We start from the raw sequence: 22,797 nt of genomic DNA, 5'->3' as shown, positions 1-22,797 counted from the left end.
GCTAGTGTTCGAAATCCCTAGGGTAAGTATTTGGGTTCATAGTGATGTTAATTTCTACCTCTTCTTGAATCTAAGATCCTTTTTTTTCTTTTCTTCATGTGGGTTTTGAAACCCTAGGCTTGAACAAGTGGTGGCCATAGTTTGGGTTATTGTCACTATTGTCCTTGAGTTCTAGCAAGAGGGGTAATGAGAACCTTTTTGTCTTATGGTTATTGTTTTTATCTTTGGTTTCTTGTGGTTTGGACGAATATTGTTTGAGAATGGTGATTCATTGTTTTGTTCTCCTTTGATATATTAGATGATTAATATTATTAAAATGTGGTGTTGATGATATGTTGTTTAAATATCTTCTATGATTTGATGATGGACATGTTTTGGCTTAAAGACTCTATGTGAAAATATACAAAGGATTTAAATTGTGATCTATAAAAATGATGATGAATATCTCTTTTAAAAATAACATGAAATGATTTGATTATTTTGGCTATGGGGATTTCGGCTTAAAGGTGATATTCAAAAGCATGATGCTTATTTTTATTATGTTTTATGTCAATGAAAATCTTAGAAACATGATAGGTTGGTGTACGATTTTAAAAGGATACATATTGGTTTTGTTTCTTTTAGAATACTTGCATGGTAGTAATATGACAAGAGTATATTTAGACAAGATCAAAGATGATTATTTGTTTATGACTTGTGAGTATGTTTCAAGGTGATTGATGAATTATTGTATGCTAATGGTAAATATTAAAATCATTAAAAAGGGTGTAGAAACATGCTAGGGTTTGAGTTGGAACATTTTTATTAAATATGTATGAATTTTGTGAAATATGATGAAAATAATTTAATTTCATGATTAAATATGCTTGCTAATTTTGTGTATAGTTGGTGAGAAATTTGGTGAAAGAATAATTTGCATGCATAAGTAATGTCCCAAATGCTATGTTGATTTTATGAAATTAAAAGGGTATTTAAGTCATATAAAATGATATTTTTTACTCAAATAAATACCTACAGCATTTTTATATATTTTTAGAGAAAATATGAGGTTTTAAATTCAATAAGGTGATTTTAATGATAAATATGATTGCTGGAATTTTTGTAAAAAAAAAAAAGTGAAGTGTGTTTTAATAAGAGGAATTTGATTAGTATTTGAAATAAATTTAAATCCTAAAGTATGGTAATATTAAAAATGGTATTTTTAATATAGTATGAGTGTTTATTTTAATAGTTATGATATTTTTTTATTTTGATTTAGAAAAAAAAATTTGAATTTAATTCACTTGTGATTTTTAAATAAATTTAATGGTGGCTGTGTAATAACCAAGTTATTTTTTATTTATTTATGTTTCGTTAGTTTTGATGTGGATATGAGATGATTGCATAAGTTTGGAGACTTTAGTATAAAATATTAAGTAGGGAAATGTTTATTTTAGTATAGAAGTTTGAGCAAGATTTCATAAGTAGGGCCTTAGAATATTTCTAAATAATTATTTGACCATATTTTATGGGAACATTAGAGTATAATTTTATGTGTTGGAAATACACATAAAAGCATATAAATATATTTTGGGCTATAGTATGGGGTACTGAAACATTAAGCAATTTAATTTAGTTTGGACAATAGTTTCTAATTAAGATTTAGTTATTTATTTTCTAAGATATATATATATATATATATAATTTGATGTTATGAGATTCTTGGAGGTTTAGACCTTATGCCTAACACTACAACAAAAACGTGGTATACCGGCGGAACTATTACCGGCGGAGTCAGTCCGCCAGTAATAATACTATCTTTACCGGCGGAAAACTGAGTCCGCCGGTATTAATCATGTTTTTTAATTTTGTTTTTATTTTTAAAATTATTTAATTATTCCCGGCGGAAAATCTATTATTACCGGCGGACAATCCGCCGACAATAATCCGATTTTATTCACGCGGTAAACCTGCCGCCCAATTTAATTTTCGCTTATTGTCGGCGGATTATTACCTGCGGACTATTATTCCCGGCGGATTATTACCGGCGGGCTCCGCCGGTAATAATAATAAAAATATTACCGTTAAATACTATTACCGGCGGGACTATTATTGCCGGCGGACCTCCGCCGGCAATAATATTCTATATATTCTGCCCATCCGTCTTCTTCGCCTCCGTTCGTCCGAGTGTCAAAAATTCTCAAAAACCCTCCACATATCCGAATGCATACCAGTGGCAATATCCTCCATTTTCAAAAGCTTTTTGGGATTGTATTCAGCATTATTTCATCACAATCGGTCTGGGTATGTAGTTATATATTTTTTGTTGTAATCTATTATATTTTTCTGATATTGTTTGAGTTATATTTTTGAGTTGGGTTATAATTACAATTTTCTGTTATTCTAATATCATGTATATATTTTCATATATTTTTTGGCTGATTGTATTTTTAATCAAATACATATATAATAAAAAGTTTAGGTTAATATTTAGTTATGAACAATTTTCTTAATTATATATATTGAATTTAAATATTCCATTAACTTACAACTAATATATATATATATATGTTTATATTTCAGGGCTTCATTGGGAGTACTGAATCTTGCTATTGTTGGACTACAGGTAAGTAATTTTGTATTTCATACATTTTTATTTTGTTTATTTAGTTTTAAAGAATATTAAAATATTGTTAGATATTATTAATAGATCATTTTTTATTATTGTTAAATTGTTATTATATTGTTAGAATGTTATAATGTATTTTTGTTATAGTTTAATTAAAATTATTTTAATATTATGAAGTTTAGATTTTAATAAATTTGTTATTAATAAATTGTTATTATTAAAAAAATAGTTTAATGGTAGATAAATAAAATATTAAAAATAATATAATAAATATTAAATTATAGAAAAAAGTTATTTTAATAACTTAGATAGGAATTGATATGAGAATAATAAAAATTAAATAATTAAAAATGTATTTATTAAAAAGTAAGTATTAAATAATATATGTAAACAATTATTAAGTAATTATATAAAAGAGTAGTTATATAATTAATTAAATAAAAATAATTTCAATTAATTACATATTAATTATTCAGCTTTTAAAATAGTTATAATTAAATATGTGGAATAAATAAATAAATAAATGATTAATTTATTTATTATTAATTAAATGAATATTAAATAAATAAATAATTAAGTATTAATTAAATAAATAAATTTTTAGTAAATGAAAAATTAGATAATAGATAATTAATTAAATAAATAAATAATTAATTAAGTATAAATTAAATAATTAGTAAACATTAGATAATAATAAGTTATTTAAATAACGGAAAAATTATATAATAGATAACTAATTAAATAAATTAATAATTAATTAATTAAGTATAAATTAAATATTTAGTAAACATTAGATAATAATAATTTATTTAAATAAAACAAAAATTAGATAATAATTAACTAATTAATTAAATAATTAGGAAAGATTTAAATTAATAATATGATAAATAAATAATTAAATAAATAAATAATTTATTTTAAGTAAAGGAAAAATTAGATAATAAATAAATAAATAATTAATTAATTTAGTAATTAATTAATTTAATTATTATTAATTAATAATTAATTAAATAATTAGGAAAGATTTAAATTAATAATATGATAAATAAATAATTAAATGAATATTAAATAAATAAATAATTAAGTATTAATTAAATAATTTATTTTAAGTAAAGGAAAAATTAGATAATAGATAAATAATTAAATAATTAATTAATTTAATTATTAATAATTAATAATTAATTAAATAATTAGGAAAGATTTAAATTAATAATATGATAAATAAATAATTAAATAAATAAATAATTAAGTATTAATTAAATAATTTATTTTAAGTAAAGGAAAAATTAGATAATAGATAAATAAATAAATAATTAATTAATTTAGTAATTGATTAATTTAATTATTATTAATTAATAATTAATTAAATAATTAGGAAATATTTAAATTAATAATATGATAAATAAATAATTAAATGAATATTAAATAAATAAATAGTTAAGTATTAATTAAATAAATAATTTTTTAGTAAATGGAAAATTAGATAATAGACAATTAATTAAGTAATTAAGTATAAATTAAATAATTAGTAAACATTAGATAATAATAAGTTATTTAAATAAAGGAAAAATTAGATAATAATTAACTAATTAATTAAATAATAAGTAAACATTTAAATTAATAATATGTTTAATAATTTGATAAATAAATAAATAATTAAGTATTAATTAAATAATTTATTTTAAGTAAAGGAAAAATTAGATAATAGATAACTAATTAAAAAAAAAAATTAATTAATTAAGTATAAATTAAATAATTAGTAAACATTAGATAATAATAATTTATTTAAATAAAGGAAAAATTAGATAATAGATAACTAATTAATTAAATAATTAATTTTTTAGTAAACATTAGATAATAATAATAAATAAATAAATAAATAAATAATATTAGGATAAATTAGATAAAATAGCATAAAATATGATGACAAAACATAAAATAGCATAAAACTATTAAATGTTTATAATAGACTATTATAAACATTTTGTAACACTTTAAAATATAAGACTATTCACATATCGTAAACTTATATACTTTTATAACACTTTAGATGGCGATTGACAAGACTTGGACGACATTGAGAAATCGTGCTTGTCGAGAATATTGGAACGGTCTACAAGCTTTCTTGACGATGGCGCGGAATATAATGATTCCTCTGGTAGAATTAGGTGTCCGTGTGTTAGATGCATAAACAATAGGCTTGAAACTTTACCTATGGTGAAAGCACACGTATTCGATTGGGGTTTTCATCAAGGTTACGAGAAGTGGATATATCACGGTGAAGCAGAAGCAGATGTTGCCAATGTGGTGGACGCCAATGATGATGATGTTGATGAGATGATTCCGATGGTCGAAGACTTCCTTCTACCTACAACTGAAGAAGTTGAAAATAATCCTGCGGCGGGACAATTTTATGACGATCTGTTTGACGAGATAGAGGCTGAGTTATATCCTGGTTGTAATTGGATATCTTCTCTTAACTTTTTAGCAAAATTATTGCATTTGAAAGTTAGAGGCAAGATTCCGAATAAAATCTTCGATGAATTACTGAAATTACTAAAGCTTGCATTTCCGAAGGGAAATAAAATTCCATCAACCTACTACGAGGCTAAAAAAAGATTACAGACATTAGGGTTAGGGTACGAGTCAATTCATGTATGTGAACATGACTGTTGTTTGTTTTACAAAGAGCATTCAACTAAAGAGACTTGTCCAATTTGCGGAAGTAGTAGATGGATTTCTCCTGAAAAAACGGATGGAAAAAAGGTACCAAACTCAGTCACAAGTTCCTACTAATGTGACTCCAGAGATGATGGGAGTTTTGGCTGAGATGTGGGTTAAGATGCGTGATAAGGTCGAGTCAGGAAATTTGCAGACTGATTCTTCCCTCCATGACCCACGCTATGAAAGTTTATTGCAGCAGTTCTTACCTTCTCAACAACAAGGTAGTACATCTAATCAAAGCCCGGGGACGTCGTCGATGCCACAACAACCACAACAAAATTCTCCAAACATATCTGGTGGTTCCTCTCAGTCGCCACTTTTTAATTATATGTTTGGACTTTCTTCCCAGTTTCCTCAGACACAACCTATGGGAAGTCAGTTTGGAGGATTATCGCAGCAACAGCAACAGCAACAACAACCTATGTATGGTCAATTTGGGCCGTTCATGCAGCAGCAGCCGGTATATCCTCATTATGGAGGATTGACACAGCAGCCCGTTTATAATCAGCAGTACTACACTTCTCCGAATCAACAACAGCAGCAGTCTCCTTTGATTCGCCCACAGCCTCGGCCATATTATCCTTCGCCACCAGCACCACAGTCTCATGAAGGTTTGAGTCGAAGCACGAATGTTGAAGATTTTCTAAATGAAACTTTTGATGAAGACAATAATAATTAGTTTAGGTTTTATTATTTATGATTAAATTTAAGTGTATGTTTTTTTATTTTGAAAAAACAATTTTAGTATTTTAAAGTTGTATTTTTAATTTGGATATTAATTTAAATAATATTGATTTTATTTCTAATTTTTTTTAATTATAAATTTAGTTATTTAATATTAATTATATTATAATTTATAAAAATTAATTATTTTTTTTAAATATATTTTACAATTACCGGCGGAAACCGCTGGTAATAATGTGTCAGACGTGAATTCTGACCAAATTATTACCGGCGGGATCCGCCGGTAATTATCCGCCGGTAATAATATTATTACCGGCGGGAGGCTAATCCCGCCGGTAATAATATTATTACCGGCGGGAGGCTAATCCCGCCGGTAATAACGGCTTTTACCGGCGGATTTTTGCCGGCGGAGACCGCCGGTAAAAGTATTACCGGCGGTTTTTTTGACTATTGCCGGCGGTTTTCTCCGCCGGCAATAGCTTGTTTTCCTGTAGTGTAAGTTGAGAAAATGATGGTATGAAGGACATGTGTGGGTGTAATATATATATATATATATATATATGCATAAGGTGGCATAGAAATGTAGAAGGCCACGTTGGGTTAGAGAATATATATAACTAAAGGAGGTTAATGGTAGGTTTTGAAATATATAGAAGGATTATTAATGAATAAAAAATAATAAGTGAATGATAGCATTAGCCGTACAAAATGGAGAGAAGCTAGGAAAAGTAGCTTTAGTCTTGTAAATTCAAAATAAGGGATATAATAATATCTTTGTGTGATATGTGTGTGGTCTGTTAAGATAGTTATGGAACAAATAGTGTTAATTAAAATAATAAATAACAGCCCAATGATACGTGGAATGTATTTATGAAAGAGTCAAAGAAAGTTAGTAGATTTTCTTTTGAAATTTGAATTTAAGACAGACTTAACTACAGTAGGATTAGGAAATTTGTTAGGACCTTCTCTATATATATAGACTAAATGGGTGCGGTTGAATGATCTAAGCTACTATACTATTTCTTTCAAAATATTGATGCAATGAAAGAGTGAGAGTGTGAGAGAGGATTAGAGAATCATTTGGGATTGCACCTTCTATCGAGGTTTCTAGTAGTGTTCTATCAAAAAGATAAGGTACTTTTGTGTTAATATTTTATGGGTTAAAAATTATCTATTTAGCTCATCTTCTAATTAGGTTTTCTTTTTATGATTATGATTTAATTAAGGAAGTGATACTCCTAAGGTGGGTAGTTATTTATGTTAGAATATGCATGTGTGATATGTTTGTATGGAATATGTATGGCTAACGTTACAGGGACAGGAGGGATTTTTACGTGAGGTAATGTGGCTCTAGTTTGCCTATTACGGTTATCTCTACCCTCATAAACTGTCTGTTTCGTTATTATGTATGAAAGGATATCCTTGGTATTTCTAGAATCATGTTTGGATTAAGCTATGATATTAGTAAGGTTATGTATGATTTTGTATGGCTATGTTAAACATGAATATGAATGTGATATAAAACTTGTTTAGAAACTCTCTGCTATGTGTTATATGATTGTTATGCCTATGTATTTGTTTGCATTTCCTTTCTGGGCTTAGAAGCTCACTCCTTATGTTTTATATATGCAGATAAAGCCAGGTAGAATGTTAGAGTACAAGTTGATTCCAAGCAGCAATGTGTGTATCAGTGAGGATCATATAGCTGATGGTGGTCAAAAGAGGCACGCGCGTTTTTTTTTAGCATTTATTATTTTAAATAAGATATTAATAAATGTTGCTTCGTTTTGTATTACTTTATGCATTAAAAATTCTAAAGTATATTTTCCTTTTGACTGGGTACCCTATTGCATTGTTTATAATAAAAAAGGCAACATTTATTATTTTATTTTCAATGTTTAAATTATTATGTGATTTTATTGAATAAATGCGGGTGTTATAGGCTGAAAGTTTAGTTTAATAAGTGTAAAATAATTATTTGTTTGTTACCTATGAATTTATGTTACATAAAATTAAGTCTTAAAATAATTTAAGCAAAAATATTTTTTTTCCACACTTAAAATATATATTTTTCTCACATCAATTATGTAACACAATTAATTAAAATTAAATTGATATTTTCTAAGGAAACATGGTAATCATAGGTATTTTAAATAAATTCCAAGCTTTCTTTGCAATTTGAAAATAATAAATGGATTTATCACATATATTTTTAAATGGTTAAATAAAATTATTTTTATGAAATAAAAATAATGTATTGAGAGATTTAATCAACCTAGCAATTTTAAGAAGATAATTAATAGTAAACAAATCATATTACAAGTCTATTATTTTTAAAACGATAGAAGTAAGACGTATAGAATTATCGTTTTAAACGCCACAATTACGCAACATTCCACGTATGCATGTTACATGCAAATTCACTTTTACGTCCAAAATTATGTCTGTTATGCAACCATGTAGCTTTTATAGAAAAATCATGCATGCAATATAAGTAGAATGTGCATTATTCTTTTATGACATTATGTGTAACTATGTATATTTGTTGTGAGAAATTCTCACCATGTGTGCATGGCCCATGCACACGAGTTATATGAGTGGGCAAAATAGTGATTATGTGAAGCTAAGGAATGCCATTTTGATTATGGTATAGGCTCGTTGAGAAGTTGTGGTTTTACTTAGCTTGTACCTGAGGTAATGAAGTTAGATAGAATTTATGATTGTTTATGCTATGAATGGTAAGAATGTTTGTATGAATGAAAATGTTATGAGTTATGAAATGCTATAATGTGATGATATGTTGGCTTGTATGAATGCTGTATGATATGAATGGATGTTAGCATGATGAACGCGACACATCAAATAAAGAGGTTACTAAGGATATGAAGACGTAACTGAGTTATATGTAATGGTTGTTAGCGTGTTGAACGCGATACAACAAATGAGTTACTAAGGATATGAAGAAGTAACCCGAGTTACTAAGGATATAAAGACGTAACTTCAAGGGTGGACACGCCGAGGATATTCAAGGACGAGAGACTCCTGTTTACCTCAAAGGGTGGCATGGACAAGTTAGCGGGCCATGTTCACAAGGAATTGTTTATGATTATGTTTTGATGTTTTGTGATGTTATGATGTTTATGATATGATGATGACGTTATGTTGACGTAAATATGTTTATGATTATGATTTTGACGCCATTTTTATGATGATGCTATGATGTATAAAGATAAATGAAAGTGCTTGGAATTTGTTGTATCTTACTTGCTTATTGTTTGTACTTCCTTACTGGGCTTTTAGCTCACAACTCACCCCCTTACTTTCCCTTCCAGGTAGCAAATAGGTTTCTCTATGGCACGCGTGGTGATGTAGGGAGTTCTGTTGTCCTGGTGTGTATGGCGTGGGGCATCCTATGGACGAGAAACGATCAATTCTAAACGCCATTTTCTTTTAATGATGTTACGTTTAATGAGACTTTTCAAACTTGTCAGTGGGACTTAAACTTTTGGATGTTTTAGAATTTTGCATGAAACTGGTATTTTCTTTTTAAACTATTGGGCCCAACTTGCATGTTTTCAACAAGACCCCACTGAAACCTTTATAATAAGTGGCTTTCTATTATAAACCAATGAATATGTAAATGTTCTAAAAAGCTCTACTAGGGCGTTTTACAGAAACCCTACCTTTCTTTCTTTCTTTCTTTCTCGAGTACCTATCTTCCAACCCTAGTTGCATACACCATTGTATTCTTCATCCTCTCCTTCTGACTTTCAGCCGCCTAGTTCATCAATCTCACACTACCAGTCGATATCCCTAACCTCCATTGTTGCCTTCCTCTGCCACCGGTCGACATCCTCTCAACTTATCAACCACCCATCTCCTCTTCCAGCGGCCATGGAAAGAACACGATCTCAGCGACATACCTCTAAAACCGAAGCCACTTCCATCGCACATGGTGTCCTATCCGCTCCTTCGGATGCTACCCCTTTCATTGATGATCACACCTCTCAAGCAACTCTGCCTCCTTCCGCCGCTGTTCCTACTTCCGCGGCTCCGCCACCATCGGTTCCTCCGGTCATAACTCCATTGATTTCGCTCATATATGAGAATCCCTACTCTCTTCTCACAATGACCAACAAGCAGCAATTTTGGTCTCTAACATCCTCCAAGGCAGCAACAACTATAACTCTTGGGTTCGTTCTATAACCATTTCTCTTGTTGCCAAGAACAAGATGGGTTTTGTTCTTGGCACGATACCCACACCCTTGATTCACGATCCACACTAGAATTCTTGGACCCGCTGCAACTCCTTGGTTATGAGCTGGATTATTAACTCAGTCTCACCTCCCATAGCTACCATCATTTTATACCGAGATCGTGCTTCTACAACGTGGCAAGATTTTCATGATCGGTACTATCAGAGCAATGGCCCTCGGATTTATCAACTGAAGCAGTCCATTTCCAACATCAAACAAGTGGATCTTGACATTACCACACATTTTACCAAGTTGCAAACTCTCTGCGATGAACTGACAATGTTTAGGCCCCTCACTGATGGTGCCTCTTCAAATTACCAAGAACAAGATTATGTCTTGTATTTTTTAATGGGTTTAAATGAATCCTATCCTCAAATCCGCTCCAATATTCTGATGATGGAGCCCCTTCCTCCCATTAACAAAGTTTTTTCTCTCATCATCCAAGAGGAAAAACAAAGACCATTGTCTAATCTTCAGTTGCCCATTGCTGCCCATGTTCACACAAACAAATCTTTTGCGAAGAAACCTTTACTGTGCACTCACTGTGGTCTCCAAAATCATACACGTGATCTTTGCTACAAGCTCCATGGTTTTCCCCCTAGTTGGAAACCAAAACCTCGTGACTCAAATTCTTCTTGGACTGCCAACAAACCAGATTTTCAACCCAAGTACCCACCAAAACAGGGAATAGCTGCTGCCGTTTCTAATGGTCCACCAACTTCCACTTTCACTACTGAACAATACCAACAACTCCTCACTTATCTCGCTATCTCAACATCCCGAGACCACTGCCACAGTTTTACAAGTTTCCGGTATACATTCTAACTCTTCTTCTTGGTTGCTTGATACTGGTGCTAGTCATCATATTTGCAAAGATAAAATTTTTATTTACTGAATTTGATGATGTTGTTTTTCCTACTTTTGTTTCCATGCCTAATGCCATGACTGCCCCTATCATTAACATTGGCACTATCAAACTATCAGCAACACTTATTTTACATAATGTGTTATTTTTCCCTACATTCACTATAAATCTCATCTCTGTTAGTGCATTATGTCAAAAATATGCTTATAATGTCATATTTACATTACATGAATGCATTATTCAGGACAAGGGTTGCCATACTCTTATTGGGAGGGCTAAATGTATTGGGAATTTATATGCCATGGACGTGCCTAGGATTGCATCTATCTCTATTGATATATGGCACTCGAAACTTGGGCACCCTTCTCTACATGTTTCTACTAATGTAGATTTTTTACTTTCTTTTTCAGCTTTAAATAAACAAGATATTCCTTGTAACATTTGTCATTTAGTTAAACAACGAAAATTTCCTTTTCCCTTAAATAGCCATATTTCCAATTCTATTTTCGATTTAATACATATTGATATATGGGGACCTTTTATGAATGAAACTAGAGAAGGATATCAATATTTCTTAACTATTGTAGATGATCACTCTCGTTATACTTGGCTTTTTCTATTAAAACTGAAATCTGATGTTTCCACAATTATACCTTTTTTTACAATGGTTCACACACAATTTGACACTAAAATAAAATGGGTTAGATCTGATAATGCCAAAGAATTAGCTTTCGATAATTTTTTACAATCACAAGGCACTATTCACTAATTATCTTGTGTTGATTGTCCTGAGAAAAATTGAGTGGTTGAACGAAAACACCAACATTTACTCAATATTGCAAGAGCTTTAATGTTTCAATCAAGTGTTTCTTTAGTATATTGGGGTGATGCTGTTCTTGCAGCCAGTCACTTGATCAATCGACTTCCCTCCAAGCCTCTCAAAAACATTACGCCATATGAGATATTACACTCTAAAACTCCTACTTATGATCATTTAAAATGTTTTGGCTGCTTGTGTTTTGCTTCCACTTTGCCAAATTCAAGAAACAAATTCTCTCCAAGAGCTCTTCCTTGTCTCTTCCTAGGGTATCCCCAAGGTATGAAAGCCTACAAAGTCATGGACCCAACTGTTATATTATTTTATAATATAATGTAATATTATATTATATTATAATATAATGTTTAGATTAAATAAATGTGAAAAAGAGTGTCACATATTGTAATATATAATAGAGAGTTACAATATTTAGATATATGAGACATATCCAAACAATGTAACATATTTGTAACTTCCAAATATTACCCTTTATTGTGTAAATGTGGTGTTACAAACTATTGAGATGAATTTCATAAAGCCATTTGAGAAATGGCTGTTAGAGATATGATTTTAACCCCAATAATGTGTTTTGGGGTTACAAAATAATTTGGGAGGGTTTGGAACCGTTTGGAAAAACAGCACAAAATTTTGTGCTGAAAATGGTCAGTGGCCGCGGCCTATGAGACAGAGAGTAGTGGCCGCGGCCACAGGCCAAAAACTGACCATTTTTTCAGTTTTTTCAATCTTTGTTGAATGGCTCAAAAAACCCAAATAACTCCCAAATCTCATTTTTAATTCCATATTAATCCAATTAAATATTGGTAACAGACATGGGGGTTGGTGGAATTTGAAATTCAAAGGGTGTCTCTAAACTCTATAAATAGGAGCCTATAGCTCACTTGAAAAATACAACATTTCTATCCATTAGAGCACTTGGCTAGAAACACCTTGAGGCTTGATAATTCCAGAAAGCATTTCCAATATCTGAGAGAGATCCCTTAGTGCTTGAGTTAGGGGGAAATAAGCTTTTGGACAAAGGTTTTAAACCTTGTTCAAGTTGGTGATCCCTAACCCTCTTCACTTAGGTTGTGTAAGTGAGAGTTTACTTGTGTTTCTGTTCTTCATTTTATTCTATTGTTTTATTCTTATTCTCTTGTTCTATTTACTTGTATATTTTGTTTAAGAGTTGTAATCTTTTCTTTGGGTCCAAACACTTTATTTTACTTGTAATCTTTGCTTAGAGTTGTATTCTCACTATTCTCTTCTTCTTCATCATATTCTTCATTTTCTTTGTTTATTTGTAATTTTCAGTTATAGAGTTGTAACCTTATTTAATCAATCTATATTTATTTGTAATATTATTGCATAGAGTTGTAATATTCTTACCCAAATCCATTGAGGCAATCTATTTTTTCCTAACACTAACCACTAATAAAATATTCATTTATAGAGATGTTGTATTTTATGAGAAAGTTTTCCCTTTTCTCAATAATCGATCCATTGATAACATCAATACTTTCTTTTCTTAGTTTTCTTCTCCGTTGTCCATGCATGTACTGTAACGCCCCATGTCACTATGGCTGCTTCCTGGAATGACGACTGGCCCTACAAACCAACACGAGTCTTTCCAGCGTGCTTTGTCCTCACTCGCACGCTTCCTGGGAAAACTTCCCAAGAGGTCACCCATCTTGAGATTACTCCAGGTCAAGCACGCTTAACTTTGGAGTTCTCAAGTGATGGGCTACCGAAAAGAAGATGCATCTTGTTGATATAGGTAGTACCCATCAATCTATTTAAGCCCTCTTCAACTGTGTAGTCCCATACCTACACAGTTATAGAATCATCACACTTGACCTTCCCCAGGCGGTGTGGGATTGCACAGCTTTTACCCGGTCTTTCACCTAATGGATCACGGAATTCTGACTGTCACAATCACCCCCGTTACGGGCCCGACGTCCCCATCAGCCACACTTCTGGCTGGGTCAAGGCTATGATACCATTTGTAACGCCCCACGTCACTATGGTTGCTTCCTGGAATGACGACTAGCCCTACAAACTAACACAAGCCTTTAGAGCCTGCTTTGTCCTCACTCGCACGCTTACTGGGAAAACTTCCCAAGAGGTCACACATCTTGAGATTACTCCAGGTCAAGCACGCTTAACTTTGGAGTTCTCAAGTGATGAGCTACTGAAAAGAAGATGCATCTTGTTGATATAGGTAGTGCCCATCAATCCATTTAAGCTCTCTTCAACTGTGTAGTCCCATACCTACACAGTCTTAGAATCATCACACTTGACCTTCCCTAGGCGGTGTGGGATTGCACAGCTTTTACCCAGTCTTTCCCCTTACAGATCACGAAATTCTGACTGTCACTTGTACCAAATGGAGATGCTGCCCTTGAGTCTTGTCCTCTCGAAATGGACACTTCACAAAGGCAACAACCTTATTCCGGCATTGGAAACAACACAAATGAAGTCATCACTAGAACAGGGAGATCTTCTAAACCTCCCTCTTTTTTACAGTAATATCTGACTGCCTTGAATATTCTAAATTGCATCCTTCTTTTCATACAATTACTTGCAATGCTAGCTCTATAAGTGAACCTACATCTTACAAGACAGCTACCCTTTCCTTAGAATGGATCAATGCCATGAATGAAGAACTAAATGCTTTAGACAATAACAATACTTGGACCATAGTTGATCTTCCCATTGTTGGTTTTTATAGATCAAATTAGAGATTATACGCAGCGGAACAACAATCAAAATTGTTAATTTAATTCCACAAGATTTCTAGATCTAGTTCTTCACATACATATATATATTGAATCAAAGAGATGAATAGAAAAATTACCTCAAGTCCTTCCTTGCTGCTATCTTTTTGTATGGAAAAATCCTTGAGATCTCACACCAAGATCTTCCAAAAATATTCTCAACACACAAAGAACGAGTGTGGGTTCGTTATACAAAACAATAGGCAAAATCTATTTATTAGATGTTCTCAACACATGAGATTTGATAAAGTTTGGACCTAAATTTGTGAAGAACAGTGACCTATGCTTGTAGCACTGTTCTATTTCTCTCAGGGAGATTTCACGATATATTTTCTATCTCTGAAAAGTATCGCTATGGAAAAACTGATCTCCTATATTTAATATGTCCAATATATATTAAAATAAATAATATTAACTATTTTAAACAATTTAAATCAACTAATCAGTTATCAGATTTTTGTTTAAATAATAATATTTTAATCATATTAAAATATCTCATTATTTATTTAATATTTAAATAACTAAAATTTTTGAACCAAGATTCTTCTAGAATCTTCTTGTGCGTGTAGCATAGTGTCTGTGCACTGTGCTACCGCTCAACCCATGCCAGGGAGGGCATGCGATTTTCCCAATCTTTTCATCATTATTTAAATACCGAAATTCCCAAAAATAAATTAATTCAAAATTAATTATATTTTTGTTAAATCAAATAATTAATTAATTACACATAATTATACAATAATTATGTTTAGTGCATAGAAAAATATTTTACTTATCAAATAAGTCATTTTGCCCATTTTTGTATTTATATTTGTCAGTGTTTGTTTGAGCCATTTCAAAGACCATGGACCTATAACATTAAGCTCCAATAAATTAAAACTAAATAATTAAACTCTTTCATCATAATAGTTAATTTATTAATTCTGATATTTCTCCACTATAAATTCAGAATTGAACTCTTTATGTTATAGATATACTTTTACAGAAATCTTATTTTAAGTTGTCCATTGATATAACCATCTTACAATAGTTCAACCCTCTAATTAATTAGTTCATAAATTAGAATGGAAGAATTACCATTTTACCTTTCTAATTTACTTCTTATTCCTTAAGTACCATTAATTCACTAGTGAATAATTAATCTATAATCTAATTATAGATTTGAGCTCAAAATCATTCAGTCCCAGAATTAACCCTTAAGGGAACCAATATATGATCCGTTAGGAAAGATTAGATTCCGTATTGTTGATACATGTTCCCAGCCATCCATGATATTAAATCTCCAAAACAAAAGTCATTAGCCTCAATCTATGAAGAGACTTTAACGAATGAATCAAAAGATTTAATAAACATAAACATGAGTTCATGAACACTCAGGATTTAGGTTGATCTATAAATGGTCATCAATTATAATATGAATTACAAATCTTTATTATTAAATGGTTTTTGGATAAAGACTTTTATTCATATCGGTTCTTTTCATAAATAATCATATTACATAAAGCACGTTTACCAAGATGTCTTACCACATCAATAATTCGAATCTACATTATTTGTATCAACATGATACTAAGTAAACCGTACTTACAACCCTAATTAAAGAATTCCATAACTTCAATTTGTTGTTGACTATTTTTAGTCATTCATGTGATCTTAATTCTCTCGTACTAATACAAGATCACATTCTCAATAATGAATATGGAATTTTTCTGATATTTACAAAAAAAATTATTCAAACAATAATTTAATAATCTAAATATAACAATAATAGACCATTGTATTTATTTATTCATTAAAATAATAAATGTCTTTTACATGCGTTTATGACACACTCCTAATAATCTCTCACTTGTACTTAAAGCAAGTAAGGCATTTCTCTCAATCCCATATTACGTACATGACCCTCGAATTGCTTTGTAGGAAGCGTCTTCATAAACGGGTCTGCCAGGTTGTGTTCTGATGCGATTTTCAGAATGGACACATCTCCTCTATGTACGATTTCTCTGACTAAGTGGTATTTGCACTCTATATGCTTTCCCCTCTCGTGGCTTCTTGGTTGTTTAGAATTAGCCACTGCTCCACTATTGTCACAGTAAAGAACAAGTGGTTTCTCCACTTCTGGAACCACTTCCAGATCCGCGTATAACTTTTTCAGCCAAACTGCTTCTTTAGCTGCTTCACAAGCTACTATGTATTCAGCTTCCATGGTTGAATCATCTATACTGGATTGCTTAATGCTTCTCTAGAAAACTGCTCCACCACCAAGAGTGAATACTAACCTAGAAGTAGATTTTCTACTATCTTTGTCTGATTGAAAATCTGAGTTAGTGTATCCAGTAGGTTCAAGGTCACTACTCGAATATACTAGCATATAGTTTCTCATTCTCCTGAGATACTTGAGAATATGTTTCACCGAAATCCAGTGTTCCAAACCTAGATTTGACTGATAACGACTGACAATCCCTACTGCATAACATATGTCAGGTCTAGTACATAACATTGCATACATTAGGCTCCCTATAGCTGATGCATAGTGATACTTTCTCATGTCCTCTTGCTCTTGTGGTGTCTTTGGACACTGATCTTTGCATAGAGTAATTCCATGTCTGGTCGACAATTGACCCTTTTTGGAATTTTCCATAGAGATTCTTTCAAGCACTTTATCAATATAATTTGCTTGTGAAAGTTCCAAGAGCTTGTTCTTTCTATCTCTTAGAATTTTAATGCCTAGAACATAGCTCGGTTCTCCCAAATCTTTCATTTGGTATTTGTCAGCCAACTATTTCTTTACATTTGATAATGTCTCTACATCATTCCCAATGAGTAGGATATCATCAAGGTAAAGAACTAAGAAAACCACAACTTTCCGTTTGATGTATTTATAAACACATGCTTCGTCAACATTTTGTTCGAAGCCATATGTTTTGATAGTTTCATCAAAAGTTAAGTTCCAAGATCTTGATGCTTGTGTTTAATCCATATATGGATTTCAACAACTTGCATACCTTTTGATCTTGATCCTTCTTAATAAACCCTTATGGTTGTTCCATATGTATGGTTTCATAAAGTTGGCCATTTAGAAAGGCTGTCTTGACGTCCATTTGCCAGATCTCGTAATCATAGATGGCATCTATGGATAAAAGTATGCGAATGGACTTAAGCATGGCTACAGGAGAAAATGTTTCTTCATAATCTACACCCTCTGTGTGTGTGTGTAGCCTTTGGCCACAAGCCTTGCTTTATAAGTCTCTACCTTTCCATCTGCACCCATTTTCTTCTTGTAGATTCATTTACATCCAATGGCTTTAACATTGTCAGGCAGATTTACAAGTTCCCAGACAAAATTGGAATACATTGATTCCATTTCTTGATTCATGGAAGCTTGCCATTTATCAACATCAGGGTCTTCCATTACTTCTTTAAAAGTCAATGGATCGTCCTTTTCAGTATCTGATACCAGAACGTGTGCCTCATGTTCGTAGCGAATAGGTTGTCTCAAAATCCTCCCACTACAACGTTGCTCTGGTTTTTCCTTTTCAGGAATTGTGGTTTCTTTGGTTGTTTTATCATTAACTGATGAAGAAGATGGAGATGAAATTTTATCTATCATTAGTTCCTATAAAACTACTTTGCTTCGAGGTTTAAAATCATTCATATAGTCGTGTTCTAAAAAGGTTGCATTCGTCGAAACAAATACCTTTTGATCACTTGGACTATAGAAATATCTGCCCCTTGTTTTTGGAGCATAGCCCACAAATATACACACTTCAGACCTTGAATCCAGTTTTCCAGATTTAGGTCTTAGCATAAGAGCAGGACAACCCCAAATACGGAAATGTCGTAAACTTGGTTTATTTCCATTCCATAATTCTAGTGGTGTCTTTGTCACAGCTTTGGACTGAACTACATTCAAAATGTAATTAGCTGTTTGAAGTGCATATCCCCAAAATGATAAGGGAAGTGAAAAGTAGCTTATCATAGACCTGACCATGTCCAACAAGGTCTGATTTCTTCTCTCTGAAACTTCGTTTTGTTGTGGTGTTCCAGGTGCTGTGAGTTGGGATAGAATACCATGCTCCAGCAAGAAATCTTTGAATTTAGAATCCAAATATTCACCACCACGGTCAGATCAGAGTGTCTTTAAAGATTTACCTAATTGCTTCTCAACTAAGGCTTTGAAGTCTTTAAACCTATCAAAAGTTTCTGACTTCTTAAGCATTAGGTAGACATGACCGTATCTAGAATAGTCGTCAGTAAATGTGACAAAATATTCATAACCACCTCGAGCTTGAATGTTAATTGGACCACATACATCACTATGTATAAGCTCCAGTGGTTCTTTGGCTCTATTTCCCTTTGAAGTGAAAGGTCGTTTTGTCAATTTTCCTTCTAAACAGGATTCACAAACCGGTAAGGTTCTAACTGTTAGTTCCCTCAAAGGTCCATCTTTAGTTAACCAGTTTATGCTATCTAGACTAATATGACCTAATATTAAGTGCCAAAGATACGTATCATTTTCTTTAGAAACCTTTTGGCTTTTGTTACTTTGTGGATTAGCTACTTTGAATAATTCAGAATTATTAAGTGATTTTTCAATTGGATTAAGCATGTACAGTTCGTCCTTTTGTTTTGCATGACAAATATTGTTCCCATTCTTTGAGATAAAATTCACATTATTATAAAAAGAAATGCCAAAATTTTGTTCATGTAACAAAGATAAAGAAATAATGTTTCTAGAAATTTCAGGAATAAAGAGAACATTATTCAAAATTAGAAAATTGTTCTTAAAATTTAAATGGACTGTTTCACATGCTTTAGCTGAAACAAGTGCTCCACTTCTCACTCTCATAGTCACCTCTCCTTGCTCCAACTGCTTTGCGGACTCAAGCATCTGCAAACAAGAACAAACATGGTTAGTGGAACCAGAATCAATTATCCGTGATGATTTATCATGTTCCACCATACAAGCTTCGAGTACAAGCAAATCTAATTTACCTTTATTTTCCTCTTTCATCTTGGCGAGATACTTTGTACAGTTTCTCTTCCAATGATCGTTGACATTACAGTGGAAACACTTTCCTTGTGGTGCCTTTTGTTTGGGGTCATTGTTCTTGTTGTTCTCGGGTGCCTTGGATGACTTCTTTGTCTTTTTTGTATTGTCCTTTTTAGGTTTGCAGTCATTGTTATTACTTTTCCTTTTCTTCTTAGAAGAAGATGGTTTGGCTTCAACAACATTTGTTTCAACCTGACTTGAGATTGTCTTGTTCAAAGACTCAAAAGTTTGTAATTCATTCAATAATTGTGTCATGTTAAATTCTAATTTGTTCATGACATAATTTGTTGTGAATGTAGAAAAAGCAGGAGTTAAAGACTCAAGTATAATGCTTACTTGTGTCTTTTCATCCATGACTGCTCCGTGTGTCTTAGCTTCATTGAGTACACTGATCATGTTCAAGACATGCTCACGCACAGATTGACCTTTCTTTATCTTAGCATTCATGTAGGTTCTAGTAGCCTCATGCCGACTTTGATCAGATGGGCGCCCAAACATTTCCTTAAGAGATTCTAGTATCTCAAAAGCAGTTTCCATGGATTCATGCTTTGTTCGTAAGACATCACTCATGCTTACAAGCATATATCACTTAGCTTTGTTATTGGATTGAATCCATGCATCATATTTGTCCCGAATATGTTTCGGGGCAGTGGCCCCAGGTTCTTCAGGACATTCCTCATTTAGGACAAACTTGTGGTTTTCGCTAACCAATAACAGATTCATATTTGATTTTCATTTTGTGAAGTTATCACCAGTTAATTTTTCTTATGCGATTAAAGCAGTGATTGGATTACTAGAGATATACATTTTCTGAATAAAATGAAAATATAAATATTATTATATTTAGAAAAATAACTATCAAAGTATCAGAAATTAAACGTGATGCATGAGCACAATTAAAACACATAAAATAAAGTTTAATTTCCACGATAAAACTTTCTAACAATTAAAGTGCCGCCTTAGGGTCGGTCAAATTAATCTTAGAAAATTTATAAGACATTCTTATCTTTATTGTTACAAACTTAAAATAACTCATTATTTTCTCTTTTAAACATTAAAGTACCGCTTAGTTTGGCCAAGTTATGATTATTGTAACGACCCCAAATTTGCTAATAAGGCTTAAGGGCCTTGATTAGTGTGCCAGGAGGGCATAATTGGGTTAAATGTGATTAGAATGATTTTATTGATTTAAATGCGTAATTATATGGTTAATAATGTTTGTATGATAATTGATGATAATATGATATATATATATATGTGATATATGTGAGAACCACATTATTATGTGGGTAGGTTTGCAAAGCACGACTCGGGGCGATCCTAGGGCTAGATAGCGGGGAAAAGTCACAACGGGACTTAACAGATAACTTTGGACAAGTCAGGGATATTTTAGATATTGGTTAGTGATTTGGACTATCGGGTTATGAAAATAAATAAATGGAGATATATTTGAGGTTAGGAAGTCTAGGCGGGAATATTGGGGAATTTTACCGTTTTGCCCTCGGGGACGGTTCCGGCACCCTGAGCCTTGGGATTAACTTAACGAATAAGACAAACTTAAGGAAACCCGTAGAAAGAAATAAACCGACTTAGACTTTCTTCTCAGCTCTTCTTTCCTCTCTCTCAAGGAAAGCTTAAGGAATGGAAAAACAGAGAATTTCTAAGATTTTAAGCTGGGAATTTGTTGGGAATTCAGTGGGGATTTGAAGCTAAGCTCAAAGATTATCCAGGGGATATTTAATCAAGGCTAAGGTAAGGATCAAACTATGTTTTTGAAGTTTCAATTCTGAGTTTTCAGCTGGGTATTGAGGTGATTTCAATTTTGATGTTTAAGGTGGAATTTGAGCTGGAAAGCTTTGGAAATTAGTTGGGTTTTGATTAGGGAAAGGATTCCATTGAAGAGGTAAGCTTTAATTTATAAATTAGAGGTTTAAATCTAAGCTTTGACTGGTTGGTTTTGAGTGTTTATGCTCTTAAGTTTCAAGAATTAAAAGTTTGGTTTTAATGGGTTTAAGCTGAGTTTTTCTGTTGAATTGTGTGGCTTAACTTGTTCTGAAAGTGTTGGGATTGTTGGATGTTGAAATGGGAAGCTTTGGGATGGCTTTGGATGAGGTTTAGATGTTGGAAATGGTGGGTGTTGACCCTGGTTTTGGTCAACTGACACGGAGTCAAAATACGCTTGGCGTGGATGAATGCGTTGAAAAGAACGTAATGACGAAAATAATAAGAACACAATATTTTATAGTGGTTCGGCCCCAGGATCTGGTAATAACCTACGTCCACTTAGATTGTTATTGATATGAGAATAAAATGAGTGATCAAAGAACTAAGGTTCAATGAGTTTCACTCACCTCTGAAGAACAATACAATATCTCAAATAGGATTACTCTAGTCTCAAATAATTCGAAAGCCAAAAAGTCCCTTCCTTGAGCTATCTTTTTCTATTTATAGGCTCAAGGGAGATTACATGAATGTGTTACAGATATTCTCTCCTAAATAATCGGATACTCAGGAGATTGTGAGAGTCAATTTCGGGATTCACAAAGATCTTTACAGAAACGTCATGAAGCATGCGGAACCTGCGACAAAGCTGGTTGCAGGTAAACTTCGGCTGCTTACTGCTTATAATTTGTCTTCTGGTCGATACTCTAGCAGAGTTCCTCCAAGTGTCAGCCTTGTGTCTGGGAATCACTCGCCACGTCATCTACGCCAATTTTTTGGATAACATTTTCCCCCCAAGTTTATTTATTACGAGCAATAAATAAACTTTTGAGGAAACGACTCTTCGGTGACCCCGCCATACGTGTCAGAACCCTTCGTATGTTCTTGGAAAAAGCAACCTACTCTTGTCTAATCATCACTTTTTGCTTCCTCAGTAATAATTCGACGACTATCTCGCTTCCCCATACTTCAAAAAAGGGGAATCTGATGATTAATCCCTTTTAATGCCACAGACAAAACTTATATATAACATCTCCGAAGTTCCCTTTTTCTTTTTACACACGCCATTACTCTT

General features: G+C 32.2%; 1 protein-coding gene across 1 annotated transcript; it reads left to right on the top strand.

Moving 5' to 3' along the window:
* The first annotated feature begins 10,332 nt into the window (after positions 1-10,332).
* LOC133805514 (uncharacterized) lies at positions 10,333-11,097 on the top strand. The gene has a single exon (XM_062243695.1). It carries the CDS (start codon positions 10,333-10,335, stop codon positions 11,095-11,097), a length of 765 nt encoding a protein of 254 aa, XP_062099679.1.
* The last annotated feature ends 11,700 nt before the right edge of the window (positions 11,098-22,797 follow it).

The sequence above is a fragment of the Humulus lupulus genome, chromosome X (genome assembly GCF_963169125.1).
Source record: "Humulus lupulus chromosome X, drHumLupu1.1, whole genome shotgun sequence".
NCBI classification, from domain to species: domain Eukaryota; kingdom Viridiplantae; phylum Streptophyta; class Magnoliopsida; order Rosales; family Cannabaceae; genus Humulus; species Humulus lupulus.
Note: the sequence above shows the minus strand (reverse complement) of the source record. Positions and strands in the feature narration are given on the sequence as shown.